The 18,995-nt window shown below is 48.4% G+C and overlaps 1 protein-coding gene across 2 annotated transcripts; it reads left to right on the top strand.

The window, feature by feature from the left end:
* Positions 1–658: 658 nt before the first annotated feature.
* GMCL1 (germ cell-less 1, spermatogenesis associated) lies at positions 659–18,388 on the top strand. 2 transcript variants are annotated; one of them, XM_054000520.1, is made up of 14 exons: positions 659–860; positions 1,289–1,412; positions 5,295–5,391; positions 5,769–5,866; positions 6,342–6,454; positions 6,942–7,007; positions 7,175–7,259; positions 7,433–7,523; positions 7,732–7,872; positions 11,640–11,709; positions 14,839–14,914; positions 15,609–15,754; positions 15,908–15,995; positions 17,071–18,388. In XM_054000520.1, exons 1-14 carry the CDS (start codon positions 685–687, stop codon positions 17,197–17,199), a joined length of 1,500 nt encoding a protein of 499 aa, XP_053856495.1. In that variant the 5' UTR covers positions 659–684; the 3' UTR covers positions 17,200–18,388. The 2 variants fall into 2 exon arrangements, with proteins under 2 accessions (XP_053856495.1, XP_053856496.1); XM_054000521.1 differs by lacking the exon at positions 7,732–7,872.
* Positions 18,389–18,995: the final 607 nt, after the last annotated feature.

Here is an 18,995-nt window from a genome sequence, read left to right as displayed (position 1 = left end):
AGTAATTTAAGAATAAAGCACTACATATACACACACACACACACACACACACACACACATATATATATATATAGTGCTTTATTCTTAAACATATATTATATATAAATATAATATAGTACATATTTTATAATATATATTTAGATACACAATGTAATATATTATTATATAACATATATAATTAATATCTATATAATTTACATAATATATATTATAATATATAAATACATTAATATATCTTAGTAATATATATGTAAGAAATACAGATATAGATCTCTTAATATATGTCTTAATATTTCTTAAATATATATTTTTTCTTAATCATAACCTATATATATAGGTTTTTTATATATAGGTTATATATATATATGTATATGTGCGTATATATATATATATATATAACCACACCCATACACACATATATATATAGGTTATGATTATGAAAATTGCGATTAAGAAAAGCAACGCAGAATTCAATTTAGACCATTAACTAAGACCATTACGAGCCTATCTCGCTCGCACCCTCGCGGCGCAGGAAAAACGCCCGCCCGCGTCACCCCGGGCCGGGCCGGGCCCGCCCGCGCAGGCGCGGAGCTGCGGGGGCCGCGGCTGCCGCCGGCCGGGGCTGAGGCGCCGCTGCCGCTCCGGCCCCGCTCCGCTCCGGCCCCATGAGGCGGCGGAGCGGCCATGGGCTCGCTGGGCAGCCGCGTGCTGCGGCGGAAGGCCGGGCTGCCGCGGGGCGAGGCGGCGGCCGCGGGCAAGGGCGGCAAGAGGAAGCGCAGCGGGGCCGAGGGAACGGGCGACAGCGACAGCGACGGCGAGGCCGAGCGGGAGGAGCGGCTCCTGCACCTCCGGGGCCGCAGGTCTGAGAGCGGCTGAGGGACGGCTGCTGGGGAAGCTGCAGGGCCGGAGCCGGGCCGGGGCGATGCAGGGCCGGGCCGGGGCGATGTAGGGCCCGGCTGGGGCGCAGCTCCGAGGGGACACCCCGGGGCCCAGCCCGGCCTCCCCTCGGAGCCCATCGTGCAGGAAGGAGCCGGGGCTGCCGGGCAGAGGTGTCGGGGTGAGACCTCATGGGGCTCCCCGGGTGGCTCCAGGCCGCTCGGGAAAGGCCCCGGCGGCAGCGGCGGGCACGGGGAAGCGGTGCCGGCACGGGGGGCACGGCGGCTGGGCCGGGCTGGGCAGGACGAACCCCCCCCCCCCCGAGCGCTTGAGACCGACTGCTGCTGCTGTAAGAGGAGAATCTCAAGGAGCGTGTCTCACTGTTTGTGGTCTGTTGTTTTGTTCTTACTAGGAAAAAATTGAAAAGCACGTCGAAATATATTTATCAGACACTGTTTCTGAATGGGGAGAACAGTGATATCAAAATTTGTGCTCTGGGAGAGGAGTGGAACTTGCACAAGATTTATTTGTGTCAGGTAAGTGGCTCCTTTCTAACTCCCAGTAGGAACTGTGTTTTTAATAAAAGGATGTCTGAGAACTCTGAAGTATGACTGGAGATCTTTTTTTTTTTTTTTCCACTTTATATTCAGGACTTCAACTCTTTCTAGACGTTAACGGTTAACCAGCTCCTGTTAGCAACAGGAGTTCCTGTTGGGAAGCAGAGCTGTAGCTTCATGTTTGAAAAATATCTTTGCTTCTCTCTCTTGCTGATTAATTATTTTGTTAAATTTGTTTTATTCTTAATCTTGGTGCATCCTCTGTGAAAACAGTCCTGACAGTTGTCTTTGATGTCCTGAGAACATTTTCTTGTTTGCTGGACAACTGGCTGAGAGACTCCTGTGATGTGAATGTTCTTGCAGGGCAAAGGAGGGATTCCAGAAGGGATTTGTGGTGCCCCAGCTCAGTTTTACTGTACCCTGGACTTGTGTGCGGGGACCTGCAGGGAAATTGCTGCTGCTGGGTCTCTGCAGGTGTTGGGTGATTGTTACCAGCCCTCACAAAAGGATTCCTTGCTGCTTCCCTGCTGCTGCAGGAGGAATGTTTTCTCAGGAACTCTGAAAAGGAATAAACCCTAGTGCATGGTCAGAAAATGATGCTGTTTCCACAAACATTTTCTGTTGAGCTTGTGTTGAGGTGGAGTCCTTTGTGTCTGTGTTGTGGGAGTGCAGAGGTGCTGGTGGCTTCGCTGTCTGTGCTGTGGCAGAAGCAGGGAGGAGCCCTGAAACACCAAATTCACTTGTGCCCATGTCTTTCAGGGGTTCTGGCCTTGGCAGGGGTTGGTGTGAAGCCCTCAGGTGCTGTACCTGGACAGGAGGGCAGCTGTGTGTCAGCTGCACTGGGAACCAGAGCAGGGCTGTGACACTGGCAGGTGTTCCACGCATGGCTGCAGTTTCTCTGGTGCAACAAGTGGCAGGAGGAGCCACTTCTGGATTTTTTTGTGTCTGTTGCAGTGTCAGTGCCCGAATACCAGAGCAGCTTCAGCAGCTACTTGCGTGGTCCCAACAAGGGAAGTGTTCCATTGCTTTCTTCTAGGAAAAAGCCTTTTCTTTTTGGAGTGTGAGAAAATTTTAACAAGCACAAACTGAAGGCAGGAGAGTCCTTTGTGTGAGGTAGAGCCGGAGCAGTGACACTGCAGGGCTGTGGGGTGTGTGACAGGAGCAGTGACACTGCAGGGCTGTGGGCTGTGTGACAGGAGCAGTGACACTGAGGGGCCTGGGGTGTGTGACAGGAGCAGTGACACTGAGGGGCCTGGGGTGTGTGACAGGAGCAGGGACACTGCAGGGCTGTGGGGTGTGTGACAGGAGCAGTGACACTGCAGGGCTGTGGGGTGTGTGACAGGAGCAGTGACACTGAGGAGCCTGGGGTGTGTGACAGGAGCAGTGACACTGCGGGGCCTGGGGTGTGTGACAGGAGCAGGGACACTGCAGGGCTGTGGGGTGTGTGACAGGAGCAGTGACACTGCAGGGCTGTGGGGTGTGTGACAGGAGCAGTGACACTGAGGGGCCTGGGGTGTTTGACAGGAGCAGTGACACTGCAGGGCTGTGGGGTGTGTGACAGGAGCAGTGACACTGCAGGGCTGTGGGGTGTGTGACAGGAGCAGTGACACTGCAGGGCCTGGGGTGTGTGACAGGAGCAGTGACACTGCAGGGCTGTGGGGTGTGTGACAGGAGCAGTGACACTGAGGGGCCTGGGGTGTGTGACAGGAGCAGTAACACTGCAGGGCTGTGGGGTGTGTGACAGGAGCAGTGACACTGCAGGGCTGTGGGGTGTGTGACAGGAGCAGTGACACTGCAGGGCTGTGGGGTGTGTGACAGGAGCAGTGACACTGAGGGGCTGTGGGGTGTGTGACAGGAGCAGTGACACTGAGGGGCCTGGGGTGTTTGACAGGAGCAGTGACACTGAGGGGCTGTGGAGTGTGTGACAGGAGCAGTGACACTGAGGGGCCTGGGGTGTGTGACAGGAGCAGTGACACTGCAGGGCTGTGGGGTGTGTGACAGGAGCAGTGACACTGAGGGGCCTGGGGTATGTGACAGGAGCAGTGACACTGCAGGGCTGTGGGGTGTGTGACAGGAGCAGTGACACTGAGGAGCCTGGGGTGTGTGACAGGAGCAGTGACACTGCAGGGCCTGGGGTGTGTGACAGGAGCAGTGACACTGCAGGGCTGTGGGGTATGTGACAGGAGCAGTGACACTGAGGGGCCTGGGCTGTGTGACAGGAGCAGTGACACTGCAGGGCTGTGGGGTGTGTGACAGGAGCAGTGACACTGCAGGGCTGTGGGGTCTGTGGCAGGAGCAGTAACACTGAGGGGCTGTGGGGTGTGTGACAGGTGCAGAGCTGGCACTGAGGGACTGTAAGGTGTATGTCAGGAGCAGAGCTGGCAGACACAGCTCCCAGTGCCACTCTGCACCCCAGGGAGGGGGATGGGCAGCCTGGCTTGTGCAGAGTGGGCACAGCACTGCTGTGGCCGCAGGCTGCTGGTGTTTCCTGTCACTGTGTCTCTGTGGTTGCTGGATCTCAAGTTGGTGAAGCTGCTCCTGAGGCCTTAGCACAGGTTGGTGACTGAAACTGGGTGTGAAATCCTTTCTGTGGGTGCAGCTGTTTAGAGGGGTTTGATGTAGAGGCCTTGTAGGAGCTGTAGTTTTGGGACATGAGCTTTGGGGGGAGTTGACCATTCTCCTGGGGCAGGTTCTGTTCCAGGGCACACTCCTGCATTGCAGTTGTGTTACTGTAGATAAAGTGGTGTTGGAGGCGAGGAATAACTCCATGTAAATGTCTCTTAATGCCACTGTGACTGCTCCTCTGTGCCCCCAAGCAGACTCGGCCTGGCTGTTCTACTCCCCTCCTCTCTCCAGGCACTGCCTCAAGCTCCATGAAGGACAGTCAGGTGCTGCTCTGCCTGGTCAGAGCAGCTCTGAGAAATGAGGCATTTCTTTCTCATGATGCTGTTACGGAAATGATAAATCCTCGTGAAACTGGGGAGTTGATGTCTGTGGCAAAGCTGAGGCAGCCTCGTGAGGAGGACAAAGATGAGTGAGGTCCTGGGTTGGATAGGAGCATGTTGAGGGTTTCAGAGTTAGGGATATGCTGAGGGTACAGAAATACTGACCTGATCAAATGAAATCAAAATTGGGTTTTGTGTTGTTTGCTGCCCTGAGCTGAAATGCTGAGGGAAGAGGTCAGGGAATGCGGTGCTGTACAAATAGACTTTATTTTTTTGATCTCTCAGGTAAACTTCATTGATAGCATCTCATAATGGGCACATCTGCTGCTGGGAAGGAAAATCAGGAACCCTAGTAGAGCATTATCTTTCCCTTCCTTTGGATGGAAACCTCAAATTCTAGTTTATATGCTTTTCACTTATTAATAAAAGGTATATTGCCGTAAATGGTGTGTGTGTCTGTGTCCTTTGTATGAGGCTACAGCCTTGTACAGTAATTTGTATGTCTTGCATGCCTTTTTTTTTTTTTTTTCACCCCTAAGTGGCATTCCCTAATGCCTGCAGGATTTGTTGTTTGCCAGTAACCTTAAGGACTTAGTTCTTGGACTAATTCTGTCCCCACTGGTGATGTGGTTTGTGGGAAAAGAGCTTGTGTAGCTTTTCTGGCCTTTTCAAACTCTACTTACTCTGGTTACACATGTAGCCCAAACTTTCCTGTAGGCATTTTGAGTGAGAAACAGCAGCTACAGTCAGCCCCTTGAGTCTGTCAGAATGTTTTAGCTTGTGAAAGTTCCCTTAATATATTTTGTTCTGCATAAAGGTAAATATTAACCCTGTTTGGTTCCATGTGCTGCTTTTGGCAGTTTTAAGTGGGATGACATTTCTTAGTTGAGTTCTTTTTCTCTCTTCCTTCATACAGTCAGGCTACTTTTCCAGTATGTTCAGTGGCTCTTGGAAAGAATCCAGCATGAATGTCATAGAGCTGGAGATTCCTGACCAAAATATTGATGTAGAAGGTAAGTGGGAGCTTTTTATTTTAACAGAACCCTGAAGGGAGAGGTTAAGTTAAACCTGGTGATGTTCAGAGAAGGCTCATGAGGTTCAGCCTCTTTGTGCAGTTTTTCAGCTCTCAGGGATGCTGAAGAGTTTGTTTAAATCATGGGAGCTCAGTAATGGATTGGTTACTGTCCCGTGTTGTGTTTTCAGTCTGGTCAGTTGCTCTAGATGAAGAGCCAGCACTGAGACCACAGAGAAGGTGTGCAGTGGGGAGGTTTGGTTGTGTTTAAGGACTCCTGAGTGCTCTGATCTCTGTGTGGTGTCTGGCTGTGTTTAAGGACTCCTCAGTGCCCCAGTTCCGTGCAGTGTCTCTCTCTGACTGCTGTTCTCTCTGCAGCCCTGCAGGTGGCTTTTGGCTCGCTCTACAGAGACGATGTGCTGATCAACCCCAGCCGCGTGGTGGCCCTGCTGGCAGCAGCCTGCATGCTGCAGCTGGTGAGTCAGAAACGCCACTGATCTGTCTTTACCTGGAGAGAAACATGGCAGTTCGGGGTATCCTCGCCCACGTGGCCTTTTTCACCCAGAGGAATGAATCAGCTTCTCAGGCGAACTGGGAGAAAAGCCAAACACAAAGCAGTGGGTTTATTGAAAAATGCTGTAAAATTGAGGTGTGAGATTAAGTGATTTGTGAGTGATATCTAAAAGTAGATTAAATAGGTTTTGGAGCTCACTTGATCTACCCTGAAGGCATTTAGTACCCTTTTCTTTCATGGGAAATATTCTTAAGGAACATCTGTGTTTCTGAGGAGTGGTGGTTTAAATGGTTTGAACAGAGTAGCACCAGTCACTGCAGTCTGCAGGATTTTGGGGATGGCTCAAGCATGAAAATCTGTGTGAACAGCACAGTGTCTGACATTTCCCATTGGGAAGTGAACACTCAGAAAGTTTGTTTGTTTTTTCCTCCCTGCAGGATGGCTTAATCCAGCAATGTGGTGAAACAATGAAGGAAACCATCACTGCCCAAACTGTGTGTGGTTATTATAATTCTGCGGGGACATATGGGCTGGACTCTGTGAAGAAAAAGTAAGAGTTACAGTCTCCAAGCTGCTTTGGACATTGCCAATTAACAGTGAATTTACACACAGTACTTACATAATGACCAGGTTAATTGTTTTAATATTTTTTTAGAATAGAATCTTAGAACATCAAGGTTGGAAGAGACCTGTAAGATTATCCAGTCCAACCATCCACCCAGCACTACCACTGAAACCACTAAACCACATAATCCAGAGGCAGATTCACACTTCCAGGGCTGGTGATTTCACCACCTTCCTGGCCAATCTATTCCAATGCGTGACCACCCAAACAGGGAAAAAAAAAAATCAAGTACCTAATCTGAATTGATTGAATCTGTCCAGATCCCTCTGCAGAACCCTTCTGCCCTCCAGCAGATCCCAAATCCCACCCAGCTTAGTGCGGTCTGCAAATTTACTGAGGGAGCAGCTGTTGGCAGGAATGTTGACACAGAGAAGAAACAAGCAGAGGTCCTAATTCTTTGCTTTCCATGCAGGTGCCTTGAGTGGCTCTTGAACAATCTGATGACTCACCAGAGTGTTGGACTCTTCAAGGAACTCAGGTACTGGGGTTGCACATCCCTTGCAAGGATGAAGGACAGTCCCTGCCCAAGACTGGAGCTCTCTGCAGATCACTTTCTGGGCTATTGCTGGTTGCTTGTTCCCTACCTCCCCTTCTTCTTTTTCTCTTTTCTGTCTCACTGACCTATTACAATTTATTTTTTTCCAGCATAAACCTCATGAAGCAGCTGATCAGCTCCTCCAACCTGTTTGTGCTGCAGGTGGAAATGGATGTGTACACTGCTCTCAAAAAGGTACTTGCCTGGGGCTCAGTGCAGTGGAACCTTTGTGGGGTTGACTGGAAGTATTTAATGGAGTAGCAGAACTTTCACAGAAATTAGTGCACTGTGGAAATGTCTCTTATTAACATGCAGATTTCTTACCTGAGACTTCCACTGACTCACTAGAATTTATTTGTGTTGCCCAGTGGATGTTCCTTCAGCTCGTGCCTTCTTGGAATGGGTCTTTCAAGCAGGTGTTGACTGAAGCTGATGCCTGGTTTGCTGAGCGCAGGAGAGGTAGGAAGAGCTGGCAGCCCTTGGTTTGGGGTTTGAACACGAATAATTTCTTAATTTTAACAGCAAAAGCCATTAAATAACCATAATAAAATCAAAGCCATTAAACGCCCATAATAACTTTCTCTAAACAATAAGTAAAAACTGCAGTGTAAACAGGGTCTGGAAAAGATTTAGGGAGGCAAATCGTGACGTGGGTGCTGTGTTGCAGAGTTTGGGGGTGACGTTGCCTTCTTGGAGTCGGCGCAGGGCAGTGCGTTCGTGCCCGTGTTCGCACACCTGAGGCTGCAGTACATCATCAGTGACCTGGCCTCAGCCAGGATCGTGGAGAGGGATGCCCTGCTGCCCTCAGGTGAGTCACTGAGGAGCACTCAGGGCAGTGCTGGGCGCAGCTGAGCCCTTGCCTCCATTCCTGGCTTCAGTTTCTTCACCCCAAGAGAGACAGGGAGGGGCTGGGCACGTCCCAGGAGGGGCACAGCTGGGAAAGGGCCTGGAGCATGAGTCTGATGAGGAGCAGCTGAGGGAGCTGCAGAAAAGGAGGCTCAGGAGGAACCTTCTCACTCTCAACTGCTCCTGACAGAAGGGAGCAGCCAGGGAGGTCAGGCTCTGCTCCAGGGAACAGGGACAGGACAAAAAGAAATGGTCTCAGGGGAGGTTCAGGTTGGATATTGGGAAAATTCATTCTGTCATGGAAAGGGTTGTCCAGCTCTGGCACAGCTACCCCAGGGCAGGGGTGGAGTCCTCATCTGTGGGGGGATTTAGCAGCTGTGTGGATGTGGCACTTGGGGACGTGGGTTAGTGGTGGCCTTGGCAGTGCTGGGGGAGCTGTTGGACTCTGTGACCTTCGAGGACTTTCCCAGCCCAAATCACTCCATGGTTCTTCTCGACTGAGCATGTTCTGTGTGCCTTCCCCAGCCTGTCCTGCCCCTGAGTAATTGGGAAGGTCTCAGTGTGTTTACTTGTCTTGCTGCTCACATGTTTATCTCCAGCATCTGGTTTGTGGTTAAAGATTCAGCAGAAGCTTGAGTATGAAAATTACAGGCACAGAAGTCTGCAAAGGCACCCATGTAGGTGTCATCACCATGTGATGAGCATTCTGTTCATCAGTCAAGTTGTCAAAATGCTCTACAATAGATATATATTACTTTATCAATGTTTAAATGGTCTCAGGGGTTCAGATAAGCAGAAAATCCTCTTCCTTCTGTGAGAGTAAAACTTGCTGGGACTCAAGTCTTTTCTAGCCATTCGTTTCTTGAAAGAGCTGAATAGGTTTCAGTAGGATTTGGAATAAAACGCTAAAATTAAAAGCACAAGATGCTGTGAACTCTTCTTCCCTCTTCCAAAACAGACATTATTTACTAAAAGAGATTTAGGATGATTTGGAGCAGAAAGGATATTCAGGTGTTCCCCACTTGTTCATTTGTCTGCATTTTGACTTATATCAAATACATTTTCTTTCTAGGGCCTGGTGCTTTTTGAAGCCCAGAGAGGGAAATGCCATTTCATATTATTAGAAATTACATCCCAGTATTACTGGAAAATGAAGAGCCCCTTCTCATCCTGCTGCTGCTCTCTGATAGCATTTTATATGCATAAAAATTCCAAAAGAACAGGTGTGAGCTTTGATACGTGATATTTTACATGCTTAATTGATGTATAAATTAAATATAATCCATCTCACTTCAGAGTGACACTGGTACAAAGTGCAAAGGCCATTATAAAAATAACTTTGGATGAATGACTATTTAAATCCTTACTGGTGACACAGGAGAACAGTGGATTTGTATCCCTGTGAAGTGGCTTTGTCAGCATGTCAGTAAGATGCAAACCAGAAGTTTTCTGGAGCTACACTGGATTTCCTTCTCCTCCTGTCTGCTGTTACCACTTGCAGCCTTTTCAAAGTGCTCTTTCGTGGGTAAATGTTGCGTCTGTTCTCAAACCCTGAGGCCTTCACCTGTCAGAGGAAGAATTGTTCTGAGGTTATTTCATCTTTGAGGCTGATTGCCTTGTGCTCATTGAAAAAGAGTGTGGAATTTGTGCACAGCTCACAGGTGTCCCTGAGCCACGACGAGCACTGAGCTGGCTGGGTGGCACAGTGGTGACAGGGAGAGGGGACACAGGCAGCTGGGTGGCACTGTGGTGACAGGAAGAGGGGACACAGGCAGCTGGGTGGCACTGAGGTTACAGGGAGAGGGGACACAGGGCACTGTGGTGACAAGGAGAGGGGACAGAGGCAGCTGGGTGGGTGGCACTGTGGTGACAGGGAGAGGGGACACAGGGCAGGGAAGGGGGAAACAGGGAGCTAGGTGGCACTGTGGTGACAGAGGGGACACAGGTAGCTGGGTGGCACTGTGGTGACAGGAAGAGGGGACACAGGCAGCTGGGTGGCACTGTGGTGCAGGGAGAGAGGACACAGGGCACTGTGGTGACAGGGAGAGGGGACAGAGGCAGCTGGGTGGGTGGCACTGTGGTGACAGGGAGAGGGGACACAGGCAGCTGGGTGGGTGGCACTGTTGTGCAGGGAGAGGGGACACAGGGCACGTGCTGCGTGCAGGAGGATCTGCGTGTTGGGAAGCGCTGCCAGAGTTTGGTACTTGCCTGCCCCTGCAATCTGTTCATGCCAGGGTGCAGCCACGAGCTGTGTTAAGATCAGAACTTTGGCTCTTCCTTTACAAGGAGGTTGAGATAAATCCTGGGCTGCACTTTGGAACAGGCTGTTGCCTGCCAGCATTCTCTATTTGGGGGGATGCTTTGTACCTGAGAGGCTGCAGACCGGGCCACTGCTAGGTGGTTTGTGTTCTGCTGGAGGGTTATTCCAGATGAAATTGTTCACAAGGAGGTAAAGAAGCAAATCACACTGAGTAGTTGAAAGCAGTACTGTGATTGTTTATTTATTTCTTTTTATACTCTATGTGTGTAGGTCCTGGAGGGGAGAACTGAAATTCTGTGTTAGGAGTTCACAGCAGTCTGATCTTTGTGCAAGAGACAGGAATGCATAATGTGTCTGTGTGAGCACAGTGTTTGTTGTTCTGTTTTACTTGGTGGCTTGTGAACATTTCCTCAGCTGTGGTTTCCCTCTTCATAAATCAGCAGATGAACTGAAGCTGAAATGTGAGGTAGGAAATAGATACATGCAATAGACAAATAGAAGATGCTCTCCCTCGTGACACTTTTTTCCTTCCCTCTAGCACATCCATTCTCTGTTCCTTGCCTGTGTAGGTTTCCTTAATTCATTTTTTATTTTCTGTTGTACTTTGGTTGATGCCCGGTTTGCTCCTATCACAGTCTGTACTTTCACTCTAGAGTCACTGGGACAAAGGCTGGTTTTAAGTTTTCCATCCATGATCTGGCCTCTCCTCCCTTCTGTCACATTCAGCAGCTTCTGGATTGTTTTTGCTCACGTTGGCGCTCCCTGTAATCTCACCCAGCCCATTTCCCAGAGGTGGTTCTCATTTCTGACCTTGCCCCCTTGCCCCATTTGTTATCTGGACTAAGAACTTCTTACACCCCATGCTTTTGGGATCCCTTTTATGTAACTGCCTGACAAGCTACTGAGTTTTGTTCTGTTTTATCTCTTGCTTGCAACATTAAATTAACACAGCAAATAAAATCTTCGTGTGTTCTTCATGATTTATGTTTATTCTTAGCAGGCTACAACTTCTGTTTGTTTTACCATATTTGTGTTAAGTCACTGTTTTCTTTTATCCCTTGACTGTGTTTTCTTCTTTAACTTATGTAGAATTCCCCTGGGGATTGAGAAAACAGCACCTTCTCCCAAGAGCTTGTTAACAAGCTCCTTGGCTGAGCAGAGCTTTGTGTGCTGAGAAGACTTGTGGAGTTGCATCACTTGTGGCAGCAGTGGGTGTTTGAGGAGATGAACATAGTCTGGAGTAACTGCCTGTTAGCTGTGGATGTTTATCCCTTCCCCTGTGGTTGGGGCTGGGACCTGGAGAGCACAGGGAGTTACAGGGGGTGGGTTGCATACACTTGTCCAGTTCATAAGTGTAACTTTATTATTTCTATGTCATTTTATTTCTCTATTTTGAATGTATATGACCATCCCCATTCCCAGCTCCAAAGACAACACCAAGCTTATTTATTTATTTTTTTTTATTTTAGAATGGCTGTCCTCTGTTTACAAACAGCAGTGGTTTGCCATGCTCAGAGCAGAACAAGACAATGATATTGGGTAGGTATATTACAGGCTTTATTTCTTTCTTAAATTAGAAACCTTCCTCTCGTAGAATTTCTGACATGAATTATTTTGGAGTTTACATTAAAAGGAGGGGGGAAGCATACTTCGTGCTTTTGAACTGTTGATCTCTGTGGAGCTCTCAGTTCCCCTGGGCTGGCTGGTCTACCATCCCTCAACCAGCAGAACTCTGGAAAACTGGTCTGATGGGACCAGAGCGAAAGGCTGGGTGGGGGACACGAGTTCTGTGTTTTCTTTTGTGTGGGTTAATGCTTCTCACTAGTACTTCACCTGGAGATCTGTGTTGAGGCTGTGAAAGGGTGATTTCTGAGCCTTCCTTTTTAAGGATGCTTTGGCCATCAAAATGTTTCTCTTCCTTCTGCTCACTCTTGGCCGTGCTGCAGTGAGCCAGGACCTGGATTTAACACCAAAACTATGGCAAAATGTATCTGGGGGAGTTGATCTGCCTTTGTCTTCTCTGCTGGCTCCTAGAGTGCTTTGAGGAGAAAAAATGCCAAGTCAGGCAGCTGCAGAATGCCTGTTACCTCCCCAAACCCAGCAGGCTGACTTGCTCCTTTGTCCTATGTGGACAGGGACATGTTGGCTTGTAACAGGAGCTTCAAAAAAAGCCCCAAACTCTGGTCTGAAGAATAGCCAAGATCTTTAGAAAGTTGTTCTCTTAGGTAGCAGTCCTTTAGGAAGTGGTGGAGGTAAGGTGCAGAATTGTGACACATTCGGTTCCTGCAGATGAATTTCGGGTGGCCCTGGCCTGTTTCTGATGCTGCTCTCTTGGGAAGGCTTTTGCAATGCTGCTGTGGCTGTGTCTGAGAGCAGGCAAGGTCCCCTTCTGGCTCATGGGGAAACAGGGTTCATAGGGAAGTGAGTCACCAGAATTCTGATATATGACACTGTATTTGCTAATTTTGATGTGTTTTGGTAGTTCAGTGCATTTGAATTGTCAGCCAGACATGCTTCTGGAAAAGGGAGTTCCCACAGAGCTGCAGTGAGGATGATGGGGGTCATCCAGCTTGGAAAAGAGCAATATCAAAAATCAGCTACAGCTGAGGATTTCAATGGCTCTTGGAATGGGCAGAGTATTTTTCCACATTTTTCTTGCTTGTCTAGTTTTCTCTTTTGCAGTGTAAGTTGATTATTTCTTTTAAGACAGTGAAAACCAAAGATCTCAGCCTTAAAAGGGCACACATGCAGCTGTTCCTTTGTGTTAGTGCAAATGTTTTGGCCATTTCACCAACGTGTAGCTGCAGGAAAAGAATTCAGGTTTTATAAGCCCATCGTTTATCCAGCTCTGCTGCTCTTCCTCTCACACCTACTGACACCCGTGTCTGTATCAAACACGTTTTCCCTCAGGGGCAATGAGGCAGACTTAGGAATCAGAGCAAGACAGGAATCTGACTCCTCTGAGCTGAAGTAAGGCTCTATTTCCATATCCCACCTGGTGCAGGGCATAATTGCACCTGCTTCTTCTAACACCACCAGCATGGAAATGGCACTGCTTGGAAACGTGTGATGTGGCTTGTCATGGTGACTTTATAGAGAGGAGAAGAAAGTGTTCCCTTCTACTTTGAGTTTGCATTTAAAAGGGTTAAACATCTTATTTACTCTTCAGAATTGGAGAATTTTTTAGTGTTAGCAGTGGAGTTTGTGGCTTTGAACTGTAGCTGCTCAGGGTTTACTTGTGCTAAAGTAGATAACTTTTTTTTTTAATTAAACATGTGTTTTGTGGCAGAAGCCAGACAGATCTTTCAAGTCTGGGACTGGAATCACTTCTGCTCTTAGCAGTCTCTTTGGCAGTGTGTGAGAAGGAAGCAGAATAACTCCACTGTTCACTGTGTCACAGCTGGTGGAAGTGGTTCAAGCTGAAGTTCTGCATTGTCTGAGGCTGCTCGAGGGATGGAGAGGGGAATGTTAATGTCAGTCTGAGCATTATGGACTAATGTTTGTGAAATTTGTCACTAATTAAACAGAAATAAATCCTTTATCACCATTCCTGCATTTAGGTCAGCCACAGAACCAGTCCAGCTGGAAGATGTGGAAAAGCACACGGGAGGTTCCTGGGTGAATTTGTTGAAGTGTGATGAGCTTGTATGCATAACCTGTTCTTTGAACACTTCACCTCCCAGGACTGGCTTTTACAGAAACAAGAAAAAAGACCTGGGCTGAGCTTATAAAAGATTTAGCTGTGAGTTGCTGTGGAGTGAGAGCAGTAGGAGGAGAACAGAGGCTGCATCTCTTCTGGCTTGGAGGGCACTGCTGGGTCTTGTGGGTTTGCAATTTAACCTGTGGGGATTGATGTCACTGGGGTTAATAAAGTTCACTGCCAGCCCTCAGCCTGGTATAATTTGGACACTTTCTGGCAGTGGGTGTTGTGTTAATGCCGTCATGGTGCGTGAAGCAAAGTGAGTAACACACTTGTGGAAAATCAGGGCTGATCTCACTCGTGCTGGCTCTGCAAGGCTGCTCTACGTGCTGGACACAGGGGAAGTGCTGGGTGAGAGGAGCTGATCTTGGTGTGGGATGACACAGCCAAGGGCTCTGCCATCTTAGGAGTTCTGAGAGGCTCTGGAATTTCTTGAGCACTGAGGGGAAATGGTTTTTTTTTTAGCCATGTTGTGTAATCAGCCCCTTGAGAAACCTCTCTTGGTGTCTCGTGGCTGCTGCTTCATAGCACTGCTGTTGTGCAGAGCCCTGCAGCTGTGCCCCAGCACTTGTCTCTGGTTGTGCCTAAGAAGTCAAGCCTGCTGTGTTTAAAAAACACTTGGGTTTTTACAAGGCTGGGAGAATGCATTTCATTGCAGTAGCTATTATTTTGTTATCTGGAAAAGTTCTTTTGTAGAAGTCCTGCCTAACTGAGGTGTCACAGCCAGGTTTATGCTGCAGTTTTGTAGTGTAGGTGGATGTTTATGGGACAGTTTGGGATGGAAGAGGCTCTGGGAGCTCATCCAGTCATGGCCCTGCTCAAAGAAGGGTCAGTTGTGAGTCCCTTCCAGCTCAGAGTATTCCATGATTGTGTGGTCAGACAAGTTTACTCCAGTCCATTCATCTTCCCCATCTTAAGGGAAAAGCTGTTGAAGTGTCCTTAAAGATGCTGGTTTGGTTTTCTTTCAGGCCTCAAGAAATCAATAAGGAGGAACTGGAAGGAAACAGCATGAGGTGCGGTCGCAAACTGGCCAAGGATGGTGATGTAAGTGTGGCACATAGCAAGCTGCAGAGACAAGTCAGGCATTTCCAAATCATCTAGGTCCTCACTGTCAAACTGCATCCAAAAGATGTCATGGAGAAAGATAACAATTTTTTTCTCCGCAGAGGGATGGAAGCTGTATCTCTGCAAGGAGCTGGTGTTTCATTGTGCTCTTGTGCTGCGAGACTGGGAAAACTGTTAGTCCAGGCAGTCACAAAGAGCTCTGATCACTGGTGTCTTTTTAGCTGGAAAAGGAAGTTCTCTAGATAAATGTGGAACTTTCAGAGCCAGGGCCCCTCTGTGTCTTTAGGTAGCAGGTCTTGTGAAATGAGCAGAGAACATTCATTTTTCCCATTGAAGTCACATAACCCAAGGCTGTTGACCCCGAGGAGTGCCTTGGGCACGGCTGGGGCTGAGTATTTGATAGCCACTGCTGTGGCGTGTGTTCCTGCCTGTCTGGGAGGCAGCTGACACTCAGCTGTTCTCACGCAGTCTCCTGCAGTGTCCGGTTGTCCCCACCGAGTTCTCTGTCCCAGACAGGTGCTGGCAGGGATCCCTGAACCCCTCGGCGCAGCTCAGGACTGACCCTCGGAGATGGTGTGGCACCCCCGTTCCGTGTCACAGCCCATCCTCAGGCTGTGTCCCCCCCCATATGTGTCCCCTTCTGTGTCCCCCGTGTGTCCCCTCTGTCCTGCAGTACTGCTGGCGCTGGACTGGCTTTAACTTCGGCCTGGACCTGCTGGTGACCTACACCAACCGCTACATCATCTTCAAGCGCAACACGCTGAACCAGCCGTGCAGTGGCTCCGTCAGCCTGCAGCCACGCCGCAGCATCGCCTTCAGGTGCCAGCCCACGGAGGGCTCGGGGTCCCTCCATGCTGCCAGCCCTGCTGGCACTGGCTTTTGTTAAAAAATGTTACCCTGTCTCCTCGGGGGAAGCTACCTGTGCTGAAATTCAGGAAGCTGAAGCAGTTGGTTTGGCTGTTGTGCCCCCAGGTTGCGCCTGGCCTCGTTCGACTGCAGCGGGAAGATGATTTGCAGCAGGACAACAGGATATCAGATCCTGACCTTGGAGAAGGACCAGGTGTGTCTGTGGGCTTGAGTGGCAGAGTTCAAGGCATGGAAAAAATGCTGAGAAGTCACCAATGCTTTTGAAGGGGAGTTGCTGTTCCTGTTGTTGTTGCTTATGTGGAATCTCAGGCATTCCTGTTAGAGGTAGTGGGTAATTAAGCTAATTTGTGAAGTGGATCTGGAGTAGGGTAGTGTGGGTTTCATGAGTGTTGATAATATGAAATTAGTTCCCATATTAGTGAAATGAGTGCCTGTGGTGCTGCTGTCTGCTGCCAGTGTCCTGTTCAGCTGCTCTTCAGCACTGCTGGCATCACCCTCTGCATAATCTGGCCATCAGACTCCTCATTTAGAGGCAAATTCAGAATGTTAAGACTCTCATAAACTGAGGAGTTAAAAGAATGTCTGCATGTTGTTTAAGGGTTGGATTTATTACTCTATTAAATAAATTGAAGAAAGCCCCAGAGAGGAGTGGAGTTTTCTTAGAGCAAGTGCCCTTTTCCACCCATTGCTGACAGCAGGATTTAGTGAGGCATGTGTGGGACTTGTTGATCAAGTTCCTCAAATCCCAGCCAGCAGTGATAGAAAGGTGGTGAGAACACAGAAAACCTTTCCTTGTCAGTGCCATCCTCACTGGAGGGTGAGGTTTCAGTTTTGAAGTTTCAGTTGTTTTGCATCCTCACAAGGTTTGTTTCAATTTTATTGCCCCAAAAACCAGTTCCTAGAGCAGAACCAAAAAATTCCTACCCACAAACTGAAATTTGCTTTCTGTTTTGGAATGCCTGGTTGGTGAAATCTCCCAAATCTGAAAACTGTCCCTTTCTCCCCAGCATGTTGGAGGGGAAATTTGCTCCAGCATTTCCTGTGGCTGTTCCCTGTGCTGCAGAGGACTGGGAGCTCTGGGGTGGGAGCTGTGGGCAGGCTGAGAATCTGTCAGTGTTATAAACTTGAGGTGAAGGCGAAGTGTCTTTGCTTTATTTTTTATATTCTGATTTTAGTCCATAGCCATTAAGATGTGCAGAGCGAGTGTTGTGTCAGCGTTGTGCTTTCTGGTCCCCCCTCACCACACAAATGTCCTGTGCGTGCTCCAGGAGCAGATCGTGATGAATTTGGACAGCAGGCTCCTGACATTCCCCCTCTACATCTGCTGCAACTTCCTGTACACATCCCCAGAGAAGAGGGCAGACAGCGAGGCCCAGCTGGATCATCTGGAAGCCTGAGACCTCCCTGGGGCCTGGGGCAGCCCCTCTCCACCCTGGATGCTGCTCAAAGCTGGGACAGGCAGGCCTTACACTGTGGCAACAGCCCTGGCCTTAGTGCTCTCCTATGCAGCTCTGAAAAGATCAGACATTAGGTAGGCCAAAACCAGTCATCCTTTTTAATGTTTTAAAGTTTTATTTCTGTTCTGCGTCATCAGGCAGCGGCCATTCCGTGTTTGAGAAGTGTTACACTTGGGCTTTTCCGGGTGAAAACTGAGCCAAATTGGAAATAGCGAATTTGTGTGGATCACAACTTAGGAAATTGCCTGTTGGACTCTGAGCACACATTGTAGGTTGTGTGGGTTTTGTTAGTGTGGGTTTTGGTTGTATTATTTGTCGGGTTTTTAAATAACTGATCTGTAAATACCAGATCCATATTTTGCTTTTTTTCCTGGTCCTTTTCCATTAGGGCCAAATAATCTCTGTAAATGTGGCCTCTCAACTTTGGTTATTTAACTGCACAGCCTTTCCCACCTGATGGGTTTAAGCCTTTTTTGCAGCTCACACACACACATTTCATTCTTGGTCTTGTTCTAACACTGCAGCCAGTAATTCTCTATCTTTTAGCAGGTTAATTCATTAGTAAGGATGTTCATAAATGAATTATTTTTTCCATGTACAGGAAGTACTCCAGTGTCCTCACCATCACTTGAGTCCTTTCATCAGCAGCTCTCAGCTGGAGTTCTGCTGAGTGCTGACTCTACTCACACAAACGAAATACCAGTTTTTAAACATTTTCTGTGGCTTGTTTTAGCTGTTACCTTGGGAATACATCCCATGTTAGCTCAGGAACTTGTGATTTTCGAGTGCCTTTTGAGTTGTATGTGGAACACCAACTTCACAACAGTTCAGCAAGGTCACAGGATCCAAAGGCAGAGCTGGGAACAAGAGATTCCTCTCCACTTGGTGTGATGGATAAGTCGTGTCATGGTACACTCTGTCCAGTCTTTGTTGGGTTTTATGTTTGTCTCTTGCAATTTTGAATTCTTACAGCAGGATTTTTTGATTCAAACTGGCAATTTTTGCCTCGTTAGCCTATTTTTTTAATGTCAGAAAAATATAAAACCATTTGTACTTTATTACAAGGGTAAAAATATACTGAGCAAGATAGAAAAACATGGAACGTGTCAGTAAATGATTTCAAGTGGAATATTTGCCTATGTGTGTCCTTTCCTGCTGGGAATAGCTCTCTGTGGTGGATTCAGCACCTCGCTGTGATCCTGTGTTGTGTCACAGCTTTGGCAGCAGAGAGCAGAAGCATTTTCAGCTGTTCAGCTGCTACAGCATCAAACTTATTTATAGAATTAACTGTTTTTAGATACTTAACTCTGGTTTTAATTAGAAGTACCCACTCCTTAAGATTGATTCTGTGGAAAGCAACAGGGGCTGCTGGTTAATGGCAGAGGGAACAGGTACCTCAAAATGCAGGTGGGTTTTTGCAGCACATCAAAGTCTGAGCTATGCAGGGCTTTCACCCCTGCCAGGGTCTGATCCTGCTCTGCCCTCTGGACCCCAGGGCTCCCCCGTGACCCACCCAGTGTCACCAGGATGTGGAGCAGGAAACTCATCTTGGTATTTATTTTCCAGGCTACAACCCCTTCCCTTGATCCCTTGGTGTCCCTGTGCCCTCCTGGCTGTGGGACACTGCCCCTTCCCAGCTGGGTCCCTCTGCCCAGGGGCCAGCACCAGGGATTTGGGGTGGGCTGGGCACAGGTGCCCTTCCGCAGGGATTGCCAAGGGGCAGAGACACACGACAC

This window comes from Vidua macroura, chromosome 28 (genome assembly GCF_024509145.1).
Source record: "Vidua macroura isolate BioBank_ID:100142 chromosome 28, ASM2450914v1, whole genome shotgun sequence".
Taxonomy (NCBI): domain Eukaryota; kingdom Metazoa; phylum Chordata; class Aves; order Passeriformes; family Viduidae; genus Vidua; species Vidua macroura.
This window is presented reverse-complemented; position numbering and strand designations above follow the sequence as displayed.

Excerpts from the sequence above, each read along its gene's own strand:
- GMCL1 (XM_054000520.1), top strand. The coding sequence starts at position 685 with ATGGGCTCGCTGGGCAGCCGCGTGCTGCGGCGGAAGGCCGGGCTGCCG. Across the intron at positions 7,873-11,639 it reads GGATGCCCTGCTGCCCTCAG|AATGGCTGTCCTCTGTTTAC; the intron begins GTGAGTCACTGA and ends TTTTTATTTTAG. Across the intron at positions 14,915-15,608 it reads AACTGGCCAAGGATGGTGAT|TACTGCTGGCGCTGGACTGG; the intron begins GTAAGTGTGGCA and ends TCTGTCCTGCAG.